This window comes from Pleuronectes platessa, chromosome 7, assembly GCF_947347685.1.
Source record: "Pleuronectes platessa chromosome 7, fPlePla1.1, whole genome shotgun sequence".
NCBI classification, from domain to species: domain Eukaryota; kingdom Metazoa; phylum Chordata; class Actinopteri; order Pleuronectiformes; family Pleuronectidae; genus Pleuronectes; species Pleuronectes platessa.
The window spans coordinates 3188440-3216301 of NC_070632.1; the positions used below are offsets into that span (position 1 = coordinate 3188440).

General features: G+C 43.3%; 2 protein-coding genes across 4 annotated transcripts; both read left to right on the top strand.

The window, feature by feature from the left end:
* The first annotated feature begins 293 nt into the window (after nt 1-293).
* On the top strand, nt 294-7523 carry LOC128444060 (coiled-coil domain-containing protein 73-like). The gene is made up of 14 exons (XM_053426352.1): nt 294-424; nt 575-646; nt 729-764; nt 965-1039; nt 2919-2957; nt 3974-4109; nt 4549-4628; nt 4814-4939; nt 5052-5111; nt 5294-5398; nt 6322-6432; nt 6590-6730; nt 7019-7236; nt 7427-7523. The coding sequence occupies exons 6-14, from the start codon at nt 4073-4075 to the stop codon at nt 7521-7523; spliced, it is 975 nt and encodes a 324-aa protein (XP_053282327.1). The 5' UTR covers nt 294-424; nt 575-646; nt 729-764; nt 965-1039; nt 2919-2957; nt 3974-4072.
* On the top strand, nt 7399-27552 carry LOC128444367 (uncharacterized). 3 transcript variants are annotated; one of them, XM_053426830.1, is made up of 6 exons: nt 7399-8883; nt 9087-9177; nt 9303-9430; nt 11261-11349; nt 11587-11762; nt 27352-27552. In XM_053426830.1, the coding sequence occupies exons 1-5, from the start codon at nt 7531-7533 to the stop codon at nt 11750-11752; spliced, it is 1827 nt and encodes a 608-aa protein (XP_053282805.1). In that variant the 5' UTR covers nt 7399-7530; the 3' UTR covers nt 11753-11762; nt 27352-27552. The 3 variants fall into 3 exon arrangements, with proteins under 3 accessions (XP_053282805.1, XP_053282806.1, XP_053282803.1); XM_053426831.1 differs by lacking the exon at nt 27352-27552 and adding an exon at nt 20274-20319; XM_053426828.1 differs by lacking the exon at nt 27352-27552 and having other exon boundaries at nt 11587-12658.
* Nucleotides 27553-27862: the final 310 nt, after the last annotated feature.

Here is a 27862-nt window from a genome sequence, read left to right on the forward strand (position 1 = left end):
GTTGAGCCAGCATGGATTGTCAGTAATGAAATCATGTACACGACCAATTTGGAATCATTCTCAGCTGTCAATCATGATGTTTCGGCCATCAACTGACAAATTAAAACCAAAATTAACAGAAACAAAAACGCTTGACAAACATCAGTGTGATGAGAACGTCTGAAAATGACAGAAAGCTTCTTTGAGAAAATAATTTCACGTGTAATCGGATTATTTTGTTTGCCACCTATACCACAGTCCCCCACCAGGGTCGAAGATGAGTTGAGCCGTCATGTCCGCCATCTTTCTACACATCCTGTCTGTGGATGAGCTTTGTTCAGTAAATAGTTAACGAGGTGTTTCCGTGGTGCAGGATGCAGAGACGCACTTCGAGGATCAGATCAGTAAACTGGTGCTGGAGAAACAGGAGCTGGAGTGGGAGAGGGTACGACTCAACTTTCTTGTCTTCACAGCGTCTTTAATTTAATCGTCTTTAATTTACATATAATAGGAAATCATATTCCTCATATTTGATCTTTTAAAACACAAACTCATGAGTGGTTTTAATAGATTTTCTCTTTTTCCTGTATGACAGGAATCCCTCCAGCATCAGATTGAAACAGGCGTGACTCAGCACACAGAGTCACTCACCAGTGTGAAGAAGCAGGTATGTCTTTATCTTTATGTCTAAAAGTGACGTCGCACAATCCATTAAAAACCTCTTGATCATTTTATTTTCTCTCCTCAAGTTTCAGGCCAAAATCCGAAACGTTGAGGAGGAGAAGGTACGAAGAGGCTCCCCCCCCTCCCTCCCCCCCCAAAATGTCAACGTGATACTCGCAGCATTTTATTCAGTTCATGTTTTTACTGGAGCAGTAAATTCACTCATCTCAGTTGCACAATCTTGACCCTCGGAGCGGATTCCTCTGCGCTGTGCTTTAGTATTTACTGCTCTTCGTTTGTCACTCATCATATAACATTTCAGGGGAAATACCAGGTCAGTGCTGAGTTAAAGGACAAGGAGATTAACAACTTGAAAGAAGAACTGAGGTCGCTGCAGGTACTGAGATGTACAACACTTACACAGACTCTTCTCTCTGACTGTGTGTGATTCATGCAGGGATTTTTATACGACCTGATTGAAACGTGCTGTGTGCAGGAAACAGTCGCGTGTCTGCGCTCACAGACGCATGCTAACAAAAGCTTAATCAAATTAACTTTAATTATTTAAATCTAATCATTAAAACCACAATAGTGCTAAAAGAAACCCGATGAACCCGATGAATATAACCATTTAAATAAAATTCTCCTTTTTTCCCCAATTGGTGAAGTGACATTTGTCTTCAATTGGACACAAACTGTCCCCAATGAATTGTTTTTTAATTTGTAATCTGTCCCTAGAGGTGAGCCTATGAAAGACACACACACACACACACACACACACACACACACACACACATCCTGTCACCTTCCTTTCTATCTTTTACCTCTTTCTTTCTTCTGTAGAAACAGTTCAAACAGATCTTTACCCTCGAACACTCCAGTGTGTTTGATGATATAAAGAAAGCTCGTGTCCATCCAGACTCTGGCACGTTGTGTTTTGATGCACAGGCCTGAGCCAGCCTGGCTCCCAGAGCGTTCGTCTTCAGGGCCTGACACCCCGGTGGTGATATACGTCCGTCCCCATGGTCCAGCGCACTTTAACAGCCCAGCCGTGTTACAGAGACAATAGAGACTGTTTTTGATATTCTATCTGGGAGTGTTTGGCTCAAGTGAGGCCCGCTTGTGCTCATTCCTGTGACACGGTCGGCTGGACTTCTTTAATTTAAACACATTTTCCCATCCGTGGCAGTGATTTAATTGTCCTACCTTGATGAACTGCTAAATTGCAAATTTGAGCTCCGTCGGAACAGTATGGTTCAATTAATCCATAATGAAATCCAAATAATCCATCATTGCAGTTAGTTAATAAACAACCCGTGGCGGAGGAATAACCATAACATGTATTGATAATTAAGGCTATATTTTTAAAAGGGGGTTGTCATTTGATCCTAAAATTAACAAGATGCTGCAGCGTCTCCTGCTCTCGTGTGATGTCTTTGTTAACAGGATTAGATGAAATGAGATAAAGTGAACAAGGAAAATAAAATAGCAATATAATATATTATGTAACAATGAATATAATGCATATAAGATATTCAACCTGATCCCTTTATAATGTATATTATACAAAGCATTGACAACCTCCATCCCTGCTGCACATGAGGAAATCATATTTCCTTTCTTCAGTTATTTTATTTTATTTATTATAAGAAAAAGACGTCAAATATTCAACTAAAACAAAACATGTAAAAAGAGCAAAAGTAATTCCAACCTTGCAACAATTTAAAGGTTTTATCTGAAGTCTTCTCGGGGTTTTTATTAAGTGCTGCTTGTGTAAAGCAGTTGTTAAAATTAATATTAAACAAATTAAACATTTCAATCATTTTAACCTTTGCACTGTTTGAATTTCAAGTGTTTGTTCTGTTGTTGTTTTCTGTTTTCTGATTATTATATAAGAGTGTACATCAATACACAGGAAACACATCGTTTTATTTGAATTTATGTATTCAAATAAATAATGTATTATAGGCATTTTATATAAATAATAAATATCACAGAAATATTCATTATAATATACATTATTTCATTGTATGTGATATTTAAACCCTGAATTAATTTCAAGTTTAGAAAAGGTTTCTGATCCTAAATGAAATCTGAACTCGACTCACCAGTCGATAATTTTACTCATTGTTATTTGTATGTGCAGAACATAATTATGATGCATCTTCGGTGACTGTGCTGAAACTCTCAATTCACACACTATAACCCACAATGCACTGCAAACGGCAACAGAAAGCCTTTATCTTTTTTGATTTTCTTTTACTGCTGTTTTGCAGTTGCTGAAGTTCAACTTGGAGAAGAAATCAAAGGAGCTGGTGAGGAAGAATCTTCCACTTACACAAACTGTTGACAGAGGGCTGGTGGGAGTGAGGAGAATTAAAAGAGGAGGATGAGGGAACGGTGCTAAGGAGGGATGGGTTCGGAGGGAAGAGCTCATCAGGAGTAACAGATAGGGAGTGTGTGACACTTTGAACTGCCAGCCCAGCAGAGAAAATATCTCTATTAAAATATTTTATAACTGAGCCTCGCTCGGTTTAACCTTCTCCTCATAACAGTGGCTCAGCAGAATGAGGGGGTGGACGAGCGCCGCCGTGTTGTAGAGGAGGAGCGGGGGGGGGGTGAGAATGAGAGTGAAATGAGCGAGTGGGAAAAGAATCTGATCGGCTTGATACAGACAATCAAACTGTAATGACAGTTTGAGGAGCGATAAAAGGCCCTGAGGCATGAGCCGGCTTGATACCCTTCATCCCATTGAGAGAGACGGAGGCTCGCTGTGTTAAAGCACAAGCTCTCAATCACCCGACAGCTGTTTCCACTGTCGTGTTCAGTGTCGGACAAACTGTGCCTCTGCCTTCTGCCTCCTCTCGTGTTGTGGAAGTCTTTAAACTGAGCAAGCCACATGGAACATTTGACAGACGGCGTTAGAGCCAGCAGCTAGCGACCTTAGCTTTTGATAAAGACCAGTAGCAGGGATAAGCAGCAGGATAATGCACATCAGGACCTCTGATTCAAAATGAAAACACATGCTTTTCATAATAAATGAAGTTGGAAACCACACATTAATAATCTTAAAACCAAACAGACATTCGTTATCTATTGTGTGGAGGAATTGAGAAACATAAGAAGGCTCTAAGAATTCTCACTATACACTTTTAGTTGAGTCAAATTCTGCACAAATAATGTATAAAGCCTAAGTCACTTCTACACAGAATTCAGAATGTGTTTGAATCGCACTCTACAAAATTACAGCTCTAATGGCGTTTAATAACATTTTCTTTGTTTAATTCATCTCTGAATAGAATTTGCTCTTTTCTTTGATTAAACTCCACAGGAGCAGAAACTCTCCTTGCAGAGCAGGTCGAAGGACAGTCACCTGAACCAGCTGGGGGAGGTGGAGAAACGATTCAGTGCCCTGTCCAGGCAGTGTGCCATGGTCAAGAAGGGACACGAGACACTACAGCAAAATGGTAAAGGAATGATGGATACACAGAACAGGAGATATATTCATGTTGTATCAATAGATGTCTTGTTTGTTTACATACTTCACTATGCTGCAAGTATGCAATCAAATATAACTACACTAACAATGTTCTACACATATCTAGGTACGTACAGTACATGAGTTTGTTACTGAGGTACAGTACCTTCCTTAATATGTAGTGCTCACTTTATTTATTTTAGTATGCAGAAAATGCTAGAAACCATTAAAAAACACTATATAACAAAGAATTTGTAGAATTCTCAACATTGCATTATGTCAAGTTTCACTTCAATGAAAAGAAAATGAATAAAAAGTTATATTCTTTGATTTGTAAAGGTCCCTTCCTGTTTGACCTTGAGCCCAGAATTCACAGCCATGTCAGAGCATTATAAATGACCGTCCATTACAATGTGCCTTCTTTGCAGTGGATGAGGCCATGAGAATCAACAAGAAACTGACTTCTGCAAATGAAAAACAAGAAGCAAACATTGTGTCACTGAAGAAGGTGCAGTATGAAGAAACCTGAAAATGTCCTGCACCCATAAAGTGCGGTTCTAGAACCAATCTATAGGAGGAGTCCTGAGACCTGACGTGGAAGTTGAACCATGACATCCACTGTGAAAACAGTAGCCTCATGTTTTCAGATCATTTTGTACTTTAGAAATGTTTGCCAGTATCTTGTTTTGTCAGGAGTTGGAGCGGGTGAATACCAAGCTGATTAAAACCAAGATGATGTCTGTCACACATGACAAGTTCCACCAGGGTCAAACGGGCACAGAGCAGCATGTAGAGAAACTGCACCAGAGACTGAGGATGGTATGAGAACACCAGTGAATATAAATACTGTATTTTAATGTGCCAGTTAACAAAACATCACATCAAACATTAACTTAATTCATTGTTTTCTTCACTTCTGTCACATCTTTAGGAAACTGAAATTATCAAGAAACTCGAGGAGGAGAATGTTTCTGTAAGAGCAGAAAAGCAGGTAAATTAAAAACAAGGAAACCAGATGTGACCATTATGTTAAACTGGTTTTGGTCTTTGCACTGGAAGAAAAAAGTATTTCTGAAAGCAGGCCGGGTCTTTCCTGTAACTGTGATGTAGTTTTTGTAGTATATTGTGATTACTAACATTACATTGTGTGTATGTGTGTGTTTATTTGTGTAGAGGTTAATGACTTCTCTGCAGCACAACCAGCAGCTTCTGTTGAGTCAGACACAGGCAGTGAACAGAGTCGAGCTGGAGCTGCAGACACAAGAAGAACAGCACCAGGTACCAGAGTTCCTCCTCCCGTTCTCTCATGTACAAAGACACATGAGTGTATAAATATATAAACAATATGTTTTATAAGTGTAAGTATATAAAGAGCATGAATCTGTCTTTATTTGTTGAGATTTAGTAAATTAATCTTAACAAAACAACAAACTCGGAAACAAAACCAAACGCATAATTTCAAAAACTAATACCGTAACAGCAAAACACAACCTAAGTAGAACTTGTATTTTATTATTGTGTTTTGTTGGACGTTGTTTTAAGCACTGAAAAGCAACCAGAGCATTATAGCATCAAAAAAACAATATTAAACTCTATTTCTGAGAATGTCTGTGGATTTTTCGCTGGAAGAAATAAACTCACAGGTGTCAGTTTAACTTGATTTGGTTTATATCCACCAGTGTTTATTAGTTAACTGATGGATTTGAATGGTTTGTGTTTGTGTGCATGAGTCAAGTTCATGCACCTCCTACAGAATCTGAAAACACAAGGAATTTTTCAGGGTCCATTTAAATGATTATGGAGAGAATTTACACGAGGACGTGAATAAATGACGGCCATCGTTTCTTCTCGTAAATGTGATGAATGTGATATCGAGACGTGAACATCTGTGAATGAGGACATTAGTGAATATGATTCCCTCCGCAACTGAATGATAGTTAGTGTGTTTATTCTCCATTTACGGCCTCACAGTTCATTATTCTCTCTCCTTCTCTCTGTACCCCCTTCTCTTTTTTAATTCACCCGTTCATTCATTAAATTATTAAAATCAGGATTAAAGTGTCACAAGCCAACTGATTTGTATTAGCAAGAAGCCCTCTCTCTCTCCCCTGCCCTGTTTAAGACCCTCTGTTCACGTTAAATAAACACATAAAAATTTAGTATTGCATTAAAAATCCCATGGGTTATTAATTTTACTGCAGGCCCTTAAGCAGGAACACGAAGTGATGCGAGACAGAAGCAAGGCTCTGGAAGATAAGGTGGCCCGACTGATGGAGTGCCACGCCGCCTCCGTGACGAGCTGGGACAAAGAGGTAGAAGAGAAGCTGTCGTTTGAAGTGTCACTGAAACATCTGATGAGTTAAATGTGACATGTCAGGAAGCTACTGATGAATCTACGTGTCGTGGTGAAACATCAGAACAGAGTGGACGGGTCTTTAACGTGCATCTGTTGATGTTTGTGTCAAACAGAAGAAAGTGTTTCTGGACGACATGGAGAGTGAACAGCAGGAGCTTCGATCGGTGAGGGAGGCTTTCGACGAGCTTCATGGGAAACACACTGAGGTGTCCTCACTGTCTAAAGAGCAGGCACAGCACATACTGGAATTAGAGGTACAGATAGACACACACACCAGATACAACATGTTGTCCTCATAGGTGTACGTATATGCATATAAAGACAAAGCTGTTTCAGTTACATTTAAACTCGTGGCTCAGGAGGAAGAGCGAGTTGTCCACTAACCAGAAGGTTGATGGTTCTTAAACCCGTCTCCTCTAGACTGCCTGCCGAAGTGTCCTTGGGCCAGAGACTGAACCCTAAATCACACCTTATGACTGTTCTGTCAGAGTAAAAACGATTTATTATTATTCTATTATTATTGTTATTTTTTCTCTACCAAGACGAGAAACCAGAGTCGGAGCCGCCTCAGCGATTCCACCCAGGTCGTCCTTCCCATCGAACCCAGCGATGAGCTTCTGATCCTCGGCCGCGTGCTGCAGGCGGCCGAGGATCAGAGACGACCAGAAGGTCTCGACCACACAGGAGCTGTGACTGAAGGTCAGCCAGCCACAGATAAACAGGCAGTAGATGGAGGAGCCAAAGTTGATGCTCCGCTCATGTTTGTAATTGTTTATCTAGGCTGCAAATGTGTTTTATTATAACTGCAGGGGGGGGGCAAAGGATTTCTCTTTTCCTTTTCATCTGTTCAATAGGTTTGGCGATACACAAGCATTGTTATCACCGATAAACTGTAATTTAACAAGCAGAAGATTTTATTTTCTTAAAGTGTACGTTGTGTTTTCTTACAGGACAAGAAGTCCCAAACTCTCCAGATCTGTTCACACGTCCACGTGTCACCAACAGCCTCTCCAGCTCCTGCAGTCATTCTGGAACAACAAGCAGTGACACCAATATGATGAACAAGCACTTAACGAATGCTGGTGTCATTTCAGAATCTATTCATATGCCATCCTCTGCGTCTGATGATAATATCATGTTTAGCACGGGGAAGAATGAGGGAAAACATGGAAAGAAGGATGATGAGGGACAAGAAAAGGAAGAAACTGTTACAGAGCAGCAGCAGGATGGAGAGGACGTCCAAGGAGAAGATGCAAAAGATGGAGGGAGCACTGGAGAGAGGAGAGGAACTCTCATGGCCGAAACATCAGGTTCTGCCGACAGACGAGAGGACGGCCAGCGGTCAGCGGAGGAAGCTGAGGACACCAGAGCCTCTGAGGGTGAAACAAGAGACGAGGGGTCAGACGCAGCAGAGCACAGAGGAAAGACAGCAGAGCAGACACCAGCAGCACAGATACCGACCCAGACGAGCACTGATTGCTCCTCGGAGAAGAGCAACACACTGCAGGTCGTTGACTTCATGGACGCTGAGACACCACTGGTTGTCTCTGAGCCCTCCCACCACCCGGAGAGTCTCTGTCAGGATTCCACTGAGCAGGACGCTGACTCCAGACGAGTGAACGAGGGAAGTGGGACAGAGAGAGGACAGTTTCTCATCCCCCTCGCTCCTGATGAAGGCCGAAGAAGTGTCAATCATGGGCCTGAATCTGTCACTCAAGTCCATCAAGTTGAGGTTCAAACTCCAGACGCCGAGCCGCTCACTAAGCTGCCGAATCTGAGTCATCAGGTCTCTGAGAAAACCCCAGAAGAGACGCCAGGGGACGAATCAGCAGCTGAGCCTCTGAGTGATTGTGGCTCGGCTGTGCTTCCTTCAGCTGCTCAAACAGACGTTATTATCAGTGTCAGCGAGTTGGAGACGACTGCTGCACAATCAGAACAGAATGATCCCTCTGGCATTAACAGTGACGTGAAGCAAACAGATGAATCCAGTCATAAACATGCGAGTGAAGAATGTGAACTAGGGAGAGCATTTGTCGAATCGCAGCCATTTCCTCAAAGTCAGGAGATCTCAGAGCAACAGAAGGGACCGATCAAGTCTCTGATACCTGAGGAAGATGATTCTGGTGCAAAGAGCGGACGTCAGGCAGATGTGGACACACAAGAAAACTGGGACAGTGAGATTATACAGATGAAAACTAATTTAAAAGATGTCTGTGTCGATATCACGATGGAAACTGAGGAGGACGTTGAATCTGACAAACGTCAGGACCAAATGAAAAATGATAAACCAGAAGACGCAGGAGATGAATGGACCAATAGAAGTGAGACTCATTCGAAGACGTCCGTCCCCTCAGCTGGACCCGGGTCGTCTTTTGATCTGGTCTCAGTCCTGCATCAGTTTGCTCAGGTAGTCAAATCAAGAAACTGAAGCCATTAAGAGGCTGTGATGACAATCTGTCAGTAGTTCAACTAAATAAACTAATTTAAAGTGTAAGTCTTACCACATATATCAGGTTAGATTTTATATAAAAAATGTATGTTCATTTTCATAATTCAAGTTCTACTTTTGGGTTTTATCAGTGTCTCTTGAAAAAATTGGTTCCTTTTCAGGGATCTGAGCAGAACCAGAGTGGGTCTGATGGACGCCTCCATCTTCCTCCCAGCAGATTAACCATGTTCCCTAAGAGCAAACACAGCAGAGGTCGGGCCTGTTTGATCCCTTCACTTAAAATAACAACTCATGCAGTTATGGTACATCTGTATGTCTCACCCTCACTAACAATCCGTCATTCTTACCTTCCTGCCATCTCACCTCATTCCTCTCAGTCCCCTTGGTGATTACCAGGGCGTCGGATCTGTTGAATGCCTCCAGTGTCTCTGGGAACGCGGCTTCCTCCGCGAGGCAGCAGCAGGGAGAGTGGAAACCTCTGGACCAGACGACGGCAGCAGATACGGTCAGTAACAGAACCTGTGGTGAAGGAAGACTCCACTCTCAGGACAGCTTGTGCTCACAGGCTGATAATCCAAATGATTCCTCACACTAAACAACTATATGTCACTCAGTAGAGAGCTTATCTCCACCAACAGTCTCCTTAAAGTCGGTCAAGCTGCGAAAGACACACTCATAGATATCAATCCTCTAAATTTGCCTGATTTGTTTAAGATCCAGGAATTATATCCTGGGATAAATATGAATATATAAAAAAAAAAAACATCCTCCATCGCCCATTTGGAAGACTTGTCTCCACTTCTTCCCACTATCTAGAAATGAAACCAAAATATCCCGTCAATCAAGACGTTTTCACCTGTTTTTATATCATCAAATAACCAAATGTTAAATTCAAATTGATCAGAAACATGAACATTTGGAACAATCATCAGTGTGGAAAACCTGAAATGACAGAAACCATCTTTGAGAAAGAAAGCTGGGGCTGTCAAATCCATCTTTATATTCCTTCTTTGTCCATTTCCCGTCTTTCCACCTAGTTTCATCAAAAGTAGTTTAAATAGTTTTTAGGTAATCTGTCTGACAAGCAAACAAAAGTACAGAGGTATCAACATCTACAAGAAACACAGGGGCAACAGGGCAACAGAGATAAAACACTTATTATTTCCTGATCATGTGATTTATTACTGATTCCCAATTGTCTGAATTCAACTTGCAGCCTTGTGGCAAATTTCATTTCATCATTTTAAGCTCATGTCTGAGTTTCGTCACAGTAAAAACCATAAACTACATCAGGAAACTGCCACAGTTTGTTGTAAAGGAACAATTTGCCTCAGAATGATTCTTAATAGAAAAGATTCTCTATCAAACAAATGTCTCTCAGGTCGTTTTCTGTTCCCCGGCTCCTGAGCTTCATCATCTTATAAAATGTGTCTGACTGAACCTCGGGGGAAATCTGTGCTGTAGCTTTACAAACGTGTCTTTTACATCACACTGACTTTTCCTTGTGAGGGTCGAGACATTACCCCGAGCTCAGAATGTGAGCGTGAGCTAATATTAGCTCAGGTCAACACGGTGTATGTAATGCACATGATGTCTCAGAGTTATTCTAGAAATGAAGAACTCTGACAAATGTTAAGTCACGTGTTGAGTGAGAGGACGAGTGGAGGATGAACGGCCTGTGGAAGAAAATGTACTAATGACGCCCGGGTGCCTCTCCTCTTTCACCCACTCAGTCTTTATCCATCCCCTCGCCCTCTCTCTTCCTCTCTCACTTCATCATCTGTCTGTCACTCACTCACTCTCTCCCCTCTCTCTCCCTCTGGCCGTTTCTCTCGCTCTTTTTAATTCTCCGCCTCACTCTTTCTCTCGCTCTCGCTCACACGCTCTCGTTCCCTCCTTTGTCACCATCACCACAAACTGTCACTGGGGCTTTATACGATCCAGGTGCCGGCAATTGAGGGAGATAAAGTGCAACAAGCATCGAGTACGAGGAGGAAAAGAACCTCGCTCTGAAAGTTTGACAAATTGAAGTGAAGGCCAAAGCCTTGTTTTCTGTGGACTGGGAGCAGTGGGAATGTCACACAGAGTTCAGCCTGGGTCTGGCTACTTTCTCCGGGCTGGATATTGTTACATATCATTGCCACTGGTTATTGTCCGCCCTGCATTTGTTTATCAGTTTAATGTGCTTCTCACTAGAACATTTCACTTTCCTCAGGAGGCTTGAGCAAGAATTAAATGTGCTTTTGAAAATGCTCTTGAAACATGAGACACACGTGGCTGTTCTGCTGTAGATGTTTGACTTCTATGATTATTATTATTATTGTTTTTCTGGTAGGAGAGCAGAGCTTCTCTGTCGATCACTTCTCTTCCAGTCTCGACCTCCTTCAGCACAGTCAGTGGTTTGTCATGGCCGACCACTACAGGGTAAGACCCCCCCTCCCCCTCCATTCATCCTTGTACAGTAAGAGTGTCTCCATGTCTGTGAACCAGAATAAATTCATAATGATTTCTAGGCTTGCATTCCGGTGTTCAGTTGTGTTTGTGTAACAAATGAAGCTTGGATCTGTGTTGCTTCACGTCAGGGTTTCATCTAAAAGAGTTGCATCATTAGAAATACATCAATCTGTGTAGAGCTGTCTGATGTGAGTCTCTCCTCTTCAGGTGTAGCAGAGCTGCAGCTCCTGTTTCTGAGCCTGACCTTGAGCCGTCCTTCTCTCAGGAGAGGGAGGAGCAACAGGCCTCCTTCAGAGCTCAGATCTCCAAGATCGAACAGTTTCTCAACACGGAGCGACTCCGTCTGCCCAAAAGACGGAAAACTGACAACTGACCCATCAGAGGTATTAACGGATGCTGCTGTGTCTGTAGTTATTGTCTGTAGTTATGAGTCACACATACACATGCAGCATTTTGTAGAAGCAGTCAGATGTGCTAACGTTAATAGTTTTCTTAAAAGTTGGACTCTTTCAAGTTCGAAGTAGAGAATTATTGTTAACTTGTTCTGAGGGATTTAACTTTAACTTTATAGTTATTACTTATTCCTGTATACTATACAGCTCAATAAATAGCTTGTTAGTGTGTTTTATTGTATCAGTGATTGTTACTATTCTAAATAATTCACGTTATATATTATATTCCAGTGGACAAACACTGTTCATTTGTTGGTGTCACATTGCGATTGTGTATTTGAGGTTATTGATTGTTCTACTGGAAGTTATAATATTGACGTGGCTAGATTAACATGATGTCATCATTAAACATGGTATTGACAGGTATGAATTATCATATCTATATAAATAAAACGTTTGGTTTACAGTTCACATTCGATCATTAATTTCACTCGTGTGTTCACAGCACATCAAGCGTTTCACAGCGAGAAGCCAAACAAATAAAAACCCGTGAGCAGACGCTGCTGCCACAGTTAAACCGGCCGGTGACTGTTAACATGCTAATTAACATCAATTAGCTTCATGGCTAATCAGGGCCGCGTGTCTCAGAGGAACTCTAATCCGGAGGTCGACACCGTGTTGTCTGTGCTGCTCCTGTTGTTGTTGTTGTAATTACGACTTGAGACACAGGCTCCGTTAACACCGATTAACATAAATTAAGAGATAACAATTAGAGCCCTTAACTGTAATTAACAAAAAAGATCATTAAAACGAACACGCACAGTCCAATTAACACATTCTAACAAGCCTCTCGTTAACTTTATGTTCCCTGTGCACCGGCTGCGTGTCCACGTGAAGCAGCTGAACACCTGGCTCCTCGTTAACTCGACGGCTGCACCGGTGGAACATGTGGAGATAAATCTGGAAGAAGAGAAGTTTGGTTGCTTTACCTAAAGGCCGAAAGTAGAAATACACCTGATGATCCTTCCAGCATGATTAGGACTAAGTCTATGTTCTGACTGTGTTCATGTGAAAAAAATCATTCACCCACACATCAAATATGTGTGTTTTATCATTTAAAAGGTTTATTAAACTTAAAAGAAATTGTGTTGGATGATTTTCAAAACGGTCAACGTCACTTTCTGTAGTAATTTCACCTCTTTCACTGTAATTTCTATCAAAATACAACTGCTGCTGTATTTAACTGCTATTTTCTACGTCCTGTAGATCAAGTACATTATATAAGTATTACATTACTTCCTAGGGAGTATTTTTGAAGTACTCATCCCATCATCCTATGCCCTTATGACTGAATCCTATGTCGTGCTGTGTCTTGAGAACTTTCTCTGCGCGCTGTGGAGAGAAATGTCTTGAATACCCAACATGGCCGGACTCACCTTGTTGACTGTGGCCTCCCGTGTCTCAGGTTCAATATCCAGCTGTGGTTGTTAATGTGAATAATTGAATTTGAAGGACAGAGCTGCCACATGTTCAAAACTTTAGTTGAGCATGTTGGAAAAGGAGATAAATAGAGAAAATATTGTTGTTGTTCTTTAGCTTCTTTTTTCCGTTGAGTATTTTGTTGAATTCTATTTTTCTAATCCGTCCGACATTCTGCTCACGTACGTGAAATGAACCGCGCTCGTTTCAGTGGTGGCACTCGGTCCCCGCTCGGTCCATCTTACTACACTTACTGATAATGAATACGCCTGAATGTTAATGCGCTCATAAAGAAATCTGGAGCGTTTGAGTGGCTGTGCCCACCACTGGTGACCCTTATCCTTACTGGGAGGGAAGGGAGCGCAGGGGAGGAGCGGTGTGGGAGGGGAGGAATATAAAAGAGTTAATTTTAATACACACACACACACGTTTAGATTCTCTCTCACATACAGTTTCCGCCTCTCTCTCTCCCTCACACACACACACACACATACTGGGTTATGAAGTGCTGCCTTTTTGAAACAGTCAATTACCCTCTGGCTGGGGAGGATACCTGCTGTTAATTACTGCTCTGTGTTTTATATGGAGAGTAAATAAAGAGAGCGCTGACATTCACATTCCATCAGCGTGTCCCCGAGCACGGGGTGTTATCTGATGTTAAAGCCTCGGAGGATCAGAGGAGGGCACCGTGGGGAAGAAACTCACTGCGGACATATAAACGTATAAATGTACATGTCAGGATTCTGTCCGTCTGTCACCTGCTGAGTCTTATCCTCTTATCGCCTCGTCTATAGAGTGAAAAGAAAGATGGACGACATGTCATCACTTCCTCCCGCTAGGAGGAGGAAACACAAAATGTCCTGCAGTACGAACATCTTGCGGCAACGACACACTTTGGCGTCAGTGATGGTGGGATGGGGGCGTGGTGTCCAGGTACTGCCGATGCACCCGTTCGACCAATCACCACGTCTGTCTCAGCTGTCAATCATGATGCTCATTTCAAACCAAACTTATGAGCTGTTGGATTATTATTACTGATCTAAAATTGTCGTGTACAGGTAGTGTCGGGGCCAGTGAGTCGCTGGGATCAGCATTTTGAATTTCATATTGTTTGTTACTCTACAATTAAAGTTATTATTATTATTATTATTACAGATAAAGTTAATAATATGTCTGTGGACAGATTTGCAGTATGAACAGTGCCAGATTTAATTTTCATGAGCAGTCTATGATAGAAACAAACAGTCGCCTGCAGCTCAGCTCAGTGGAGCCTTCATGCTGCACGTATATTTTACACAGAGGAAATTTCACCCATCTGTAAGAGATGAACACAAACTCACAGGTCCAGGGATTCAAACCAACGACCTTTCCATCGCTGCGCCCCCCCCCCCCCCCCCCTTAAAGAACTCTAAATCCAATCCTGATTTATTGCCCCATTTTATTGAAATTCTGTACATGAGAAAGGAGGAGAGCAGTATATTCCCCGATCCTCCAGCTAAATGGGTCTCGCCACTAAAGCTTGTTGAATGTCCCGGGGTTACGGGGCCATGTTTTGTCACATTATACCTCTTTGCCTCAAAAGCCATCACAGTAAATCTGGCCGGGAAGTCGTATTAAACGGTGCAGTGGATAGAGGACGTCTGCTGAGTGCAGTCCTGGCACCGTGAGTGGACTGAGCCGTCTCCGGGTGAAGAAGTGCAGCTGCTCCGCCGGCCCTGTAAAAATACTTAAATGAGCAGATTATTATGGAGAGAGAGGATCCTGCTCCTCTTAACTCACCTTGTACCTTTGAGCCGTTATATCGACGTTGTTAACAGAGATAATACACGTTGCCTTATATTTGTTAAACTCAGTAAATAGTATTCAACAGAAGAACTTTTTCTCTTTTGTTACTTAAATGATTAAATTCAAATTCACTGTAGTTTTCTGTATTTAGATGCTGGTTTCTGTCTTTACCCTGATTCTGTTTTATCTGTTTAAAATGCATTTGTCTTAAAATAAGTCAGTTTAAATCCCTCTGGAGTTTTAAATCTCTGAGACGGAAGAAAGAACAAGTGAAACAACAACGAACATAAGTGAAGAGTTTTAATCTGAACGATTTGAGACCATTTTTGATCCAATAACTTTTAGAGTCTGACTGAATTTAAGCTTTGTCATGATTTGTTTGTTAATGAACAGAACAGATGTTCATAACTGGCCGTTGGACGTCTTCTTTTATTTATCAAAATGTATATTTCATCATTTCTTCTAAGTTTAAGAAAGGTGGAATATAATTTTTAAAGTCATTCCCCGAATATAATGAGAAATAGTTTATTTACCCTTTGCTCTGACTTTTTGTTTGGTCCCGTCCATTAACATGGAGAAGTTGGGTTTATTACTTGTACTGCTATCAGCCACCAGGGGGCGATCAAGATGGCTTGACTTTCTTCTCCGGAGGTGTCACGGCGTCCATCTTTATTTACAGTCGACGATTCCTCCCGAACCCAAAATCTGGCGAAGATCTGGAGTTTATATTCCCAGTAAATCAGGTGACGTCTCCTCCGACAGCTGAAAACACCAGCAGAGTTTAAAGAAAACAGAAATCTAAACTAAAAAGCTCTCAGTGTTTATTGTTTTTCTCCTCATTTGAATTATCATTCTGCCGTTTGTCTTCCGAGGTTTGAATCTCTGCACGTTTTTACTGGTGAAACCTCACAACGCTGATAAATAACAGGCTTCACCTTTCCTTCGCGGGGCTTAGCATGACTGACTGCGCCCCCAAGTCTCTGAGAGAGTGTGTCCTCAGCTGTGAATCACTGCTGCTCGACACACACACACACACACACACACACACACACACACAAGGCGAGCGTGCACACTCCTCTCGTCTTTCACCCACGTGGAAAAGAGCAGAGCGGAGAAGATAATCTCTGGAAACGTCGCCCCGCTGTCAAAGGTCGGCAGAGTTGAGAGGTCGACCTGTGCATCATTTACAGGCTCTTAAACGGGCCCAGACTTTGTGCTGCGAGCGACTCTCCCTTCTCAAAGCTGTTATCAGCGTCTACGAGTTATGAATTATCTCCAGCGTGTCCTGCAGGTCTGCGCGTGGAGACATCGGAGACACTGTGCAAGAGAAAAGAAGCATTGTGCAAAAAGAGGAAGAAGATATAGAGGCGTGATGGAGGGAGACAGAAGGAAAGTGAATACAGCAAATATGTTAAAGTGGGTTCAGAGACTTGATCGTCTGACTCCTGCTCGATGACACTTCACCACAAACCTGAGGTGAACTCAGCAGATCACATCAACAGTTATTGAAATTAGTTTTTATTTGGATCTGCACCGACTCACAGATTTCAAATAATTCAACATTGTCAAAGTCAATAAATCGATAAAAACCTGATTTTATAGAAAGTGAAAAACAATCCTGGATTCAGAGTTAACTTCCTTCCTTCCTTCCTTCCACCAAGTTTCATATTCATCCATCCAGCAGTTTTTGGAGGTCATAAAAAGTTTTCACTAAGTCCAGTTGTCATATGACTTCCAGACCAAAAAACCAATCTTTATTCCATCAGGGCGCTGACGTGCTGGAAGTTCTTGTTTGGGCAGAACTGCCTCCGCACATCTGCTGGTTCCTCTGCAAAGGTCAATTAGTTTAAAATCTCTTAACTGTAGATTTACAGCACCTGCTCACTGTGACTGTGTTTAAGTCTCTGTGCATGAGGTGAACTTCACGATCTGATAACGAACTCGCACGTAGAATCACTTTCTGTGTCTTCACAAACTTTTATTAAATCACATCAGCCTCGGATCCAAATCCCCCTTTTGCCAGTTTCGCTCTCACCGGTGGAAAAAGCGGTTGCTGCTCCAGGAACAGATCTGTAGTTCGAGGTCGAGGTGATATCTAAACGCTGTAAACACATAAATACAACACGTCTTTATTGACGGCGTCCATGTTTTTTTTTTCCACATTCTGACGTCAAAACACTTAAAAACGCAGCGAAGTCGGAACAGCGAGTTTCCGTCCGTCTCTTAATCATCATTGCAGGTCTATTCTGGGCCCAACATGCAGTAAACCAGTCCGTGGGTCATCTCCTGTTTCCTTTAAGAGACACTAAAGCCTAAAAGAGCTGGGATCAGTGGAATCTCCACAGCTCCCTGATCAGTGCAGTGAGCAGAGCCCTCGCTGTAAAATGACAGAAGGGCAAGATGGTGGCGCCTGTACCCGGGATAATTCAGATAGATTTCTCCACGATGGGAAGAGGTGGAGATGGTCTGTATCGTGAAGAACGAGAAGGGACGAGGAGAAGAGAAGAGAAGAAGGGATGAAGCGGAGCGAGAGGAGCTGGTTGGTTCTGGGAGACTCGGAGTTCTCCTCACGGAGGACCACCGGGGCGGCAGGCATACGTTTCTGATTTCCTGGGAAGGCTTTAACTTCTTATGGGTACATGGTCCTCCCACAGACCAACACTCACTGGTGCCTATATATCTACTGCTGTGTGTGTGTTTGTGTTTGTGTGACTGTGTGTGTGTGTGTGTGTGTCTCTGTGTGTGTCTCAACCCCACAAGATGAAGCCATTTTGTTATTGATGGAGTATAGGGGCCTAAATCTTGGCTCTGGGTCACACAGACACACACTTGGACCCCAGGAGGTGTTGGTATGTGAGCCCCTCCCTCGGGGGGGGGGGGGGGGGGGAGAACTCCAGGGGATCCTATAAACCTGTCATGACCATTATCTCTCTCTCTCTCTCTCTCTCTCTCTCTCTCTCTCTCTCTCTCTCCTGCGTCTCATCTCTTGATGCCACTTTTTTTGCGTTTGTCACTTTTGTAAATTCAAACCTAGTAAGACACTTCAGATTGGATCAGAACTCGTGTCTTCTCCATCTAACCCATCACACGTGCACTGACCTCTACATCCTCCCCCCCCACACACACACACACACACACACACACACACACACAACAACCTGTCAAGCTCCGTTATGCTACAAACGTATTTAGTTACCGGCTTCAAGAGAAGGAGATTAGAGACGTGAACGTTCGTTGCGTTGCTTTTGTGTCTGTTGTGCGTCTTGTTTTGAACGTGAACTCGTAGATAACAGCTTCTTTGACCTTGTTTCCTTCAACTTTGTTTCAAATACATGGAACCAGTGAGGATTGTGTAATTTTTGTGTTTATGAATTATCTGGTAACTTCAAAGTATTAATAATATATGTCTCACGAAGGTCTAATCTACTAGGGTCTTATTTACATGTGGCGTTGTGTGTCTGCGCCCTGTGAGCTCTTTATGTACCCGAGGCTGCACACACCTGTTCCCACAGCCCTCACTGGTCCCAGTTCAGCCGCCTTCAAAAGCTGCATTTGAATATCGACTCTGTTTCAAAGTCTTAGACAAATGAATCCGACCCGTTCCCAAGCAATGAAGGATCTGTTCCCTAAACACACCTGATCTTTTTCATCAAGATCTATTAAATGATCCTCTGAGAAATGTTTTTAACTTATCTCTCACATGTTCCTGGTTCTGTCCCTTTATCTGGATCTATGCCAACATGTACTGGTTTGTCTGTTGGTTCACGTCTCATCATTCCACCAGGTTTAGTGGAAATCCAGTCAATAGGTTTTACTAAACTCAACAAACAAACAAATAAACGTAAAAGGTAGAAACCATATTGTCCTTGGTGGAGGTGGAGAGAGAGAGAAGCAGAAGAATGTGCAGGTGGGATTTGACGCTATCTGGTCAGGAGAGCAGAAAGTGATCAAGACTCAAACTGGACGTGGAGTTAATCCCAGTGACCGGCCCATTAGCCACTCAGATACATCTCAGCTCTGCTTGTTTTGATAGTAAAGCAGCCGCGACACAGATGAATGTCTTTCTCTGTTATGATTCCATTAGCTGAGCCAGTGTCGCTTTCCCTTCTCTCTCTCTCTCTCTCTCTCTCTCTCTCTCTCTCCGGCTCAGGAGCTCTGTGGTTCTCTCTGGGGCTGAGACCCGCCGCCCTCCACCCAGAGAGGGCCCTTGCTGCTGGGGGGGACACGTCTGGTTGACCCCCCGGTATGCCGGACAGGCGAGACCCAGGAGATGCTGAGTGAATAAAAGGGGGAAAATCAAATACAAGCAAACTGGAAACTTTATGATCTCACCAGAGGGTCATATTTTCTCTCCTGACTCGCCACAGTTTCAGTTTGAACAAGGTCAAAGATATAAATATGGACATGACAGGGAAAGTTAGAATTCCCTGTGTGCACGTGATCTAATCCCGACCGAGTTCTGCTCCGGTGACTGAGGAGACAGTCGGGAACAGATCGGTAGAACCAGAGAGGACTCACTTTACTTCACACTGCAGTTACAGTTGGTAAAGCAGCTTTGAGCAAATCATACGAAGTGGCAAAATTAACATTAATAAGAGTTAATCAACAGAATGAATCACAACGTGTGGCTGCAGGGGGCGCTGTGGCTCAGTCAAAGTTTAATACTGTTGCTTTAACCCGACCCCATTCCAAGTTGAGAGTTCTTTGTTTGGGGGGTTTGACCTTTAATTCAAATTATAATCAGCATCAAGTCCTCAAGTCATTCTAAACCTAAATATAATCTGAATAACATCATAAGTGCAAGATTATTAGAGTTATTGTTTAGACCTGAGATACAACTTGTTGATGAGCAGCTGGTTTCTGTGCAACACAAAAACATCATCTCAGAACTGAAATGGTCGTTTTTAATTGATTCTAAAATAAGTTATGATGTGGAAAATTACTCAAAGTGCAGAAGTCATTTTTCACTTCACTGTCACGTATTCATAGTTTGACCTCAGACTCACACTGGTGGGTTGTTATGGTTCCATATCAGCCAACACAACACTGCGTATTGAACACAGCGGTGCCACAACATCGTCCAACCGAGTAACACAAAGCTGCCCGACAAACGAGTCCTCCTCCAGCTCCAGAGACACAGTTTGTCTTTTCGTGACAAACATTGTTTTCATAGTAGAAAATCTTACTTTTTTTTAAATCTGTTTTAAAGCCTCGGTTGTTTTTTCCATCTATTTTCAGGCTCCGCGTTCTGTCCACCAGTAAATTTAGAACCGGCTCCAGTGGCTGATTTACTGATACGCAGAGGTCAGCGCTTTGATTTACTCACTTCCTGTGTTGCCTGTCTGTTGTTTGTTCTCAAGTTGTTTTTGCCTCTCTCTCTCTCTCTCTCTCTCTCTCTCTCTCTCTCTCTTCTCTTAATGGTTTTTCATAACTGGTAAACATTTGTCACTGGAGGAAACACTTTCCCGTCTCCCTCGTTCACGCAGCTTTATTTATTAGATGAAAGTTTTTAATTGCAGGTCAAACTTCTTGATCGAAACTAATTGACAAAATGATTGATGGAGTGTTGCTGCTTTGAAATAACTATTCGGAGGGAGGCAAAAATGAGAAATCGATGGTAATCTGTTACTCAGTGACTGATGGCGTTCTGTACAGCCCCTAATGACCTGTCAGATGGAGCGAGTGGGGGGGGGGGGGGGGGGGGTGAGGTCAGAGGTCATCAGATTCAGACCAGCGGAGCTCCGGCCTGCTGCAGCCGTGGTCATCTCTCTCCGTGTCTCTGATAACCACGAGCGGTGTTTGTTTGTCCGTGTGCTCCGTCATGTCGGAAGTGAAGTCGGGCCGTTCCTCCAAGAGCAACATGCGCCACCAGGAATAGAAGATTTTCAAGGGAGCCGGGGATGGAAAGAAAACAAACAGAAGATAGAGACGCTGGAGGACGAGAGGAGAGGCGTCTCCTACTGTTCTCCCCGGGTAGAAGATGGCGTTCCTCACACGAGGAGACGCCGTCGCACCACAACGTTACAAGAATCCATTATTGTACTTGATGACTGGAGCCGTGGGCCGCCATCATCATTCCCCGTCAGCCCATTTGTTATTAAAGTGCTGGAATGTGTCTGGTGCTTCATCATGGCGAGCGGTCACTCTGCAGCAGGAGGCCGCATGACTGAGCCTCGTCCTCACCCCCCGTTCTAACACACACACACACACACAGACAGACACACACACACGCGTTACAATGAAAACACAGGTACACACAGACCTCCATCCAGACAAATGAAGTGAGTCCACACTCGTAAGCTGATTATTACAGAGACACAGGTGGTCCGGAGCTTTGTCGTAGATCGTTCTCAAGCTGAAGTGGAGACGAGGAATCTTTCTTCTTCGTCTTCTTCTCTTGTTATAGGACATGGTAGATACACTAAGGAGGTTATGTTTTCAGCCCGGGTCGTTAGTCTGTTATTTGGTATATTTGAAAAACAAAAGTTTGACCTGTTGACGATGTTGTAGCCACATAAACATCAAGGCTGCGTCAAGGGTTAGAAAGTCTGTCCAGAGCTTTCTGAAGACGACCCTGGAGGAAGAGAGAGGACTCGACCTGGGTCTCGACTGAGTAGATGGGGCCTTGGGGCTGAGCCCAGGACCCGGGATTCACTCCTGAACCCTCTGGAGACCTTGTGGACCTGTCAGAGGAACGTTGAGGACGGAGGGTTCCCAAGTGTCCGTCCTGCAGAGTCCAAGCAGCAGGTCTCATGTGTGTGAGTGATATTAACACAAAGTCCTATAGAACAGAAGGTTTGTTAACATAATCACGTAAAAGTAGTGGATGCAGAGCAAAACCTGGTAGAAGGATGAAGTGTTGGTGAGGGAGGAACCCAACGAGTCGGGATCAGTGGACTTTGGGAGATTGGTTTTAATTTTCACGGATATCAAACGGAATAACTCATTGATCCTGATGAAAAAGATCAGGCTCATTTAAAGGACTAATATCTCTAAATGTGTGTCATTGAAGGGTTGAGCCTCTGAGGAGGAATCCACTCGATACTTGTGCTCATTCTAGTTCAGAAACAACTGAATGGATTTCCACGATAGGAAGCAGTGACTTTAACCAAGAAGTAAACCTTCTGGATTAAGGTGTTTCACTATCAGAGAGTTGCAGGTTAGAGGTTTGAAACACGGTAGATTAACCAGGACATTTAAAGCAGCACACATTCAGAAGAGTAACACAGTTCCACAGATTTACGAGATCAAACGTTTTCTTTTCTGTGATGTTCCCGTGTGGATGGACCCGGCGCTGAACCCACACACTCTCAGTCTCGTGTCTCGTGTCCGTGTTCCTCTCAGTTTTCCTGCCAGAAGCTCGGTCGTCTGCTCTGCTTCCTGTTTGGCTGCTTCATGGCGCCGGTTGGCTGAATGACTCCGGCTCCTTATGAGCAGGTGACGGGGACGAGATGAGGATGGAGAACTACGTGGGATCACAAGTCCGTTAGTCCACCGTGGCCGTTTGGGCTCTCTGTACAGGAAAAGCAGGTTATTAGTGTATTTTACTAACAACAGAGAAGAACCCAATAGATGTAGGTGTTGATCCTGATCAGGGGGCGAATCCAGACGTATTTCAAAATTGTTGTTGATTTCTCAGATAATAATTCATAGAGCTTTATGATAACAGCCTGACATTTGTAGAGACTTAATTTGTTTGATCTCGTGGTGCAGATCCCTACAAAAAACTGAGTCTAGTGAATTTAATGGTGTTTGGAACAGGGGGCTGTTGGACCTTGAAGGAGGTGTGTGCTCTCTAAGTTTGATGTGTTGTTACCACAGACTGTACATACAAGTACACGTAGTTTCAAGTACACGTAATATCAGGAACCTGTTTTCTCTCTTATGAAACAGCAGAGGGCGAAGTCGGTTTCTGTGACAGACTCATATCAGGTGATAAATCTGATGGGTTCTAGTTTAGAGCAGAGACTAAAGAGCCTGTTATGCCTAAGAAGCCTAAAGCTAGTGGTGAAGTGTTGTTTGTTTCTGGGATGTATCTCATCAGTCTGAGGCTGAAGAACTTCTCATCACGGGTGTCCCTCGTTCAACCGCTTCAGAAACAAGCTCCATGAGGACGAGGTCTCTGGAGGATACGTTCGTGTCTCAATTCAGGGATAATGTGATGATGATGAAATATTTTACAAGACTTTAATGAATCACAAGTTTTATCAGGATGAGTTAGACTTTTTCAAGTGATTTGAATCAAAGGGTTTGAATTCAGATGTTTAATATCCGCAGCTTCAGGCAGTGTCAGGTGGATTTGGCTGCTTATTAAAGAGAGAGCTGTGATTTGTTACTCCAGTGTTCAGCTCTGAATATATATATATTTTTATAATTATATATATACACACATACTGGTTTAGAAGTTCTTCCCTCGGCCGCTCGCTCGCTCGGAGACAGAGATAGTATCTTTGAAGAATTGTCCGCAACAGCCAGAACATAACTTACTTCACACGGCCAAGTGAAACTGACTGCAAGCCAACTTCACTGTGTGTGTGTGTGTGTGTGTGTGTGTGTGTGTGTGTGTGTGTGTGTGTTTCTGCTTCTCCCTCTGTCCTCTCTTTCACATCTGCCTCAATAAAAACATCTGTAAAGGCTCTTTTCTTTCTCTCCTGTACATTGTTTCTGACTTATTGAAGACTTCTGGTCAAGTTGAAAACAACATTAAATCCAGAGATGTGTAGTGTGTGGTGTGCTGTGTGTAGTGTGTGTGTTCTGGGCTTCTGTAGAAACATGGCGGTGGAACATGGCGGCCTCCATGAAAGAGGACCTGTAGTAGTTTAATGTAGAATCACCTTGTGTGTGTGAACGAGAGGCAACGATTGTGAACCACTTTGTTAAACCCGTCAGGTAAAAAGACAGGAAACAGTTTTATTAACACACGAGTTCATGAAGTTATGAATCATCCAGGTCACATCCAGCAGGTGAGATTCATTTCAAACCATAACTCTTTTTCCTTTAAGTAGTTTGGAGCTTATCTGAATACCAGTGAGTCTTAGTAACCGAGGCCTCAGCCGGTGGTACCACTCTGCCCCGTCCACTGGGACTTGTAACGTGGCCAAACTTTCATAGAACGTCTTCAGGGAGACGCCGTGGGTTTGAGTCCGGGGTCAGTTCACCACCTGTGTTTGCAGGAGGACGACTCAAGTCCGGCGTTGACCAAAGAAAACACGATTCAGAGGTCGAAGGTCACGACAGTTGAACTCAGTTCACTCACAACCATTAATTATCAGTGTCAGTGAGGACGAAAGTTTCAAAAGTTTCATTATGTTGTTTTTTTATATTAAAGTTGATGCCACTTTTCAGACAGTTTGTAAAATGTTTCATCTTTTTCCTCAAAGAAATAAAACTTAAGACGAGAGTTTTCACGTTTGTGCTGTTTTCTTCTATTGCTTCATCATCTGAAATCCAGATGATGAGCAGGTTTTTGTGTTAGTTAGTTTTGTGCTGGTTGTGTGTTTGATGATGTCATTTGGAGCGATGGTATCACACACTGATTCACACACTGGACCGATGTGAGTCCGTCTCAGGGAGAAACTGTGTCATCACGATGAAGAAAGACACAAAACGCTGCAAAATGAAATATCAGACCAAGAGGAAATGCTGCGACTTCCTTAAACTATAAAGAAAAATAATCAATATGTTTTATTGGTGTGGTCGATCAGAAAATGGAAACAAAATTTAAGGATATTTGGTCAAAACAAAACAGGAAAAAGAAGCTCTTTGTTGTGATATCATGAAGCAGCTGTGTGTAGAACAACTCATCCTTCCTCCTTCGTATCAGTAAATAGCTCAGACGGGAGGATCCAGGACCGACACACACACACACACACACACGCACACGCACACGCACACAGCTTGTCTGTAGGAGAGCAGGGAGGAACCAACCATCCGGGCCCAAATACAACCTGCTTTAAACAAAAGAGGCCTTTACAGACAGACACACACACACACACACACACACACACACACACACACACACACACACACATGCACACAGAGATATACACACACAAACAAACCAATCTCAAGTTAAGGCTGTTGCACACTTGAGGATAATCAAGTTGATTTTAGACCCAATTTGTCTCTTCTTCAGTAAAATGGTCTGAATGCTACAGATTGAGTCGGAGTCTCAGCTACGTCAGAAAGTGAGAGAGAGAGAGAGAAAGTGAGAGAGAGAGATCTGGAGTGAGAGAGCGAGCTCAGCGGAAAGTGTCACCGACAGGATGTGACAGAACCCACGACGCCGGTCCTCCTCCATGTTTGTTTTTCTTCCGAAGTCTCGTTCAATCACACGTTTGCGAGATCAACACTTGATTTACAGAATCTTGATTTTAAAATCTCTGCTGAAATATAAGGAGAGAGAGGAAACCAAAGAAGAAGAAGAAGCAGCAGCACTAGCGGCTCAGTGGCGCTGATTCGGTCTCATAACTCACAGAAGCTCCACCTCAACATGAGTCCTCTGAATATGGAAAAACTAAATATTTCCCGGGTCAGTGGGATCTCTGTGTTTCTAGAGGGAGCACTGGGAGCACGCTGGAGCAGTTTTCATTTGAAGATAATTTGTTGTTGGTGGAGCAGGAATGCGTTCCATTGGCCGAGGGGGCCATCAATCTTCAGACCATATTGGTTGAGTGGTCGGATGCCTGAGCGCTCCTCGGGGATAAGAGGCGCTCGAGTGTGATTGTGTTTCTTTATGTAGATCTCTGTCTTATTTCTCCAGAAGGAGGAAGAAACGACAGGAACGAGGAGAAGGAGAGAGGAGCAGCAGTTCGGCTGTTCCCACCTCCGTGCTGCTGCTGCTGCTGCTGCTGCTGCTGGCTTCTTTCTCCTCAGGACGTCTGAGGCCTATCAGGGATCACGTGTCTTATCATGATGGATCCGTGTTCGTTTATCAGCTCAGCACAGAACAAACGGCTCGGACGTGTCTTTGTGTTCCACAGTCAAACCCACGAGTGAGAGGGTGAGAGGTCATGATGATTACTGCAGGTTTCTGGATTTGGTAAAAGAACAAGTTGCAGAATAAAGTCAAAGTGAACTTCTTTAGTATTATTGCTCCTCTGCTCAACTAACAGTAAAATCACAATGAGCCAGAACTCACGGTCTCCGAGGCCTGGACCCGGTTCAGCCTCCGTGAAACTCAGCCGCTGTGGTTGAGCAAAGCAAATATGATTTTTTTCTTCAGTTTATGTTTCAGTCAATTTAAAATTACAACTTCCCAACTGGGAAAAGTGAAGCAGAACTAAAGTGGCCCAAATGAACCCATGAGGTCAAGTCTTGTTTGTTCACTTTCTACTGAAATCTACAAGAAGGGGATTCTACTTCTCACTTTAAAAACTTCTCACTAATGAATTATACATTTATATTATAAATTAGGATCCGTTTAGAGTCAAATAGATCCCTGGGCGTGGATCCCATGTGATTGACAGCCCGTACCGTCCAATGGGTGCAGTGTGTTATAGTAACATGAGGATGTGTGTGTGTGTGTCAGTCGTGTTCCTTCACACTTCATTTCTACAACATCCTCTTTATTCCCTATGAAACAACATATGTAATGTACATGAGTAACACAGAGGTGTGTGTGTGTGTGTGTGTGTGTGTGTTATTCACATGTGCACACAAACTCCGGTTGACGTCTGAACAAAGTGCTTTCTCAAACTGATTCCTCTGCCCATGACAAACACTTTTAACACGTGCCCCCCCCCAGCCTCCCCCCTCCTCCTCCTCCTCCCTCCCTCGTTCCCCCCCCCCCCCCCTCCTCCCCCCCACTAACCTCACTCTCTCTCTGCCTCGTTCCTCGGGAGTTGAAGAGTTGAATCGTGGGTCAGCAGTTCTTTGTGCGCGGAGCCAGACAAGATTTCCAGATGGTGAAGTCACCATCGTTCTCTGCTCATCAATTTAATACAGATACACACAGACTTGCACTTGCACACACAGACACACACACACACACACACACACACAATAAATGGGGATGTTAGTCTCTTTTAACACTGCTGCTGCAACACAATTGTCTAATTGTACCTGTCCTGCTACAAATTGAGACATGTCAGGGCTTTAATTGGTTCCAGAAGAAAAGCATGATGGGAAGAAAAGTGCTGAGTGGACACTTCCGTTTCGAGGGGGAAAACCCACTTTAACTGTGATGCTTTAATGCTTCACACACTCTGTGAATGTGTGTGTGTGTGTGTGTGTGTGTGTGTGTGTGTGTGTGTTTGTGTCCGGTGGTGGCAGCTTGCCAGTGTCTTCGGCCTGTTTAACATCCGTCTCTCTGCAGCAGGAAGAACAACCGGTTACAGAAGTGTCTCAGGACGAGGACGTGATGTTGAGGGTTGAGGATCTGATTGAGAAGCTCATCGACTCCATAACGTTGAAGAATGAAAGTGTGTTTCCACCTCAGGTTCCTCCTCCATCCAGCTTCTCCTGGGTTTTCATCCAAAAGGGATATCTTCTAACAAGATGACCAGGGAATCATTTTTTTGCTTCTGTGGATTGTTAGTGAGCGTGTGTGTGTGTGTTTGTGTGTGTGTGTGTGTGTGTGTTTGTGTGTGTGTGTGTTTGTTGCCATGGCCACAAGAGCGGTCAAAACCAGGAGCATCACTCATCAGAGAGAGAGAGGGAGGGAGAGAGAGCGAGAGAGAGAGGAAGGGAATCTTAAAAAGGCCGACGTTGTTCAGTCGTAGATCAGAAGCAGTGGCAAGATTCAAGGACAACACACACACACACACACAGGAACACACAGTTACAATTCAATAATGTGATTCAGACAAAGCTGTTGTGAAACCTTC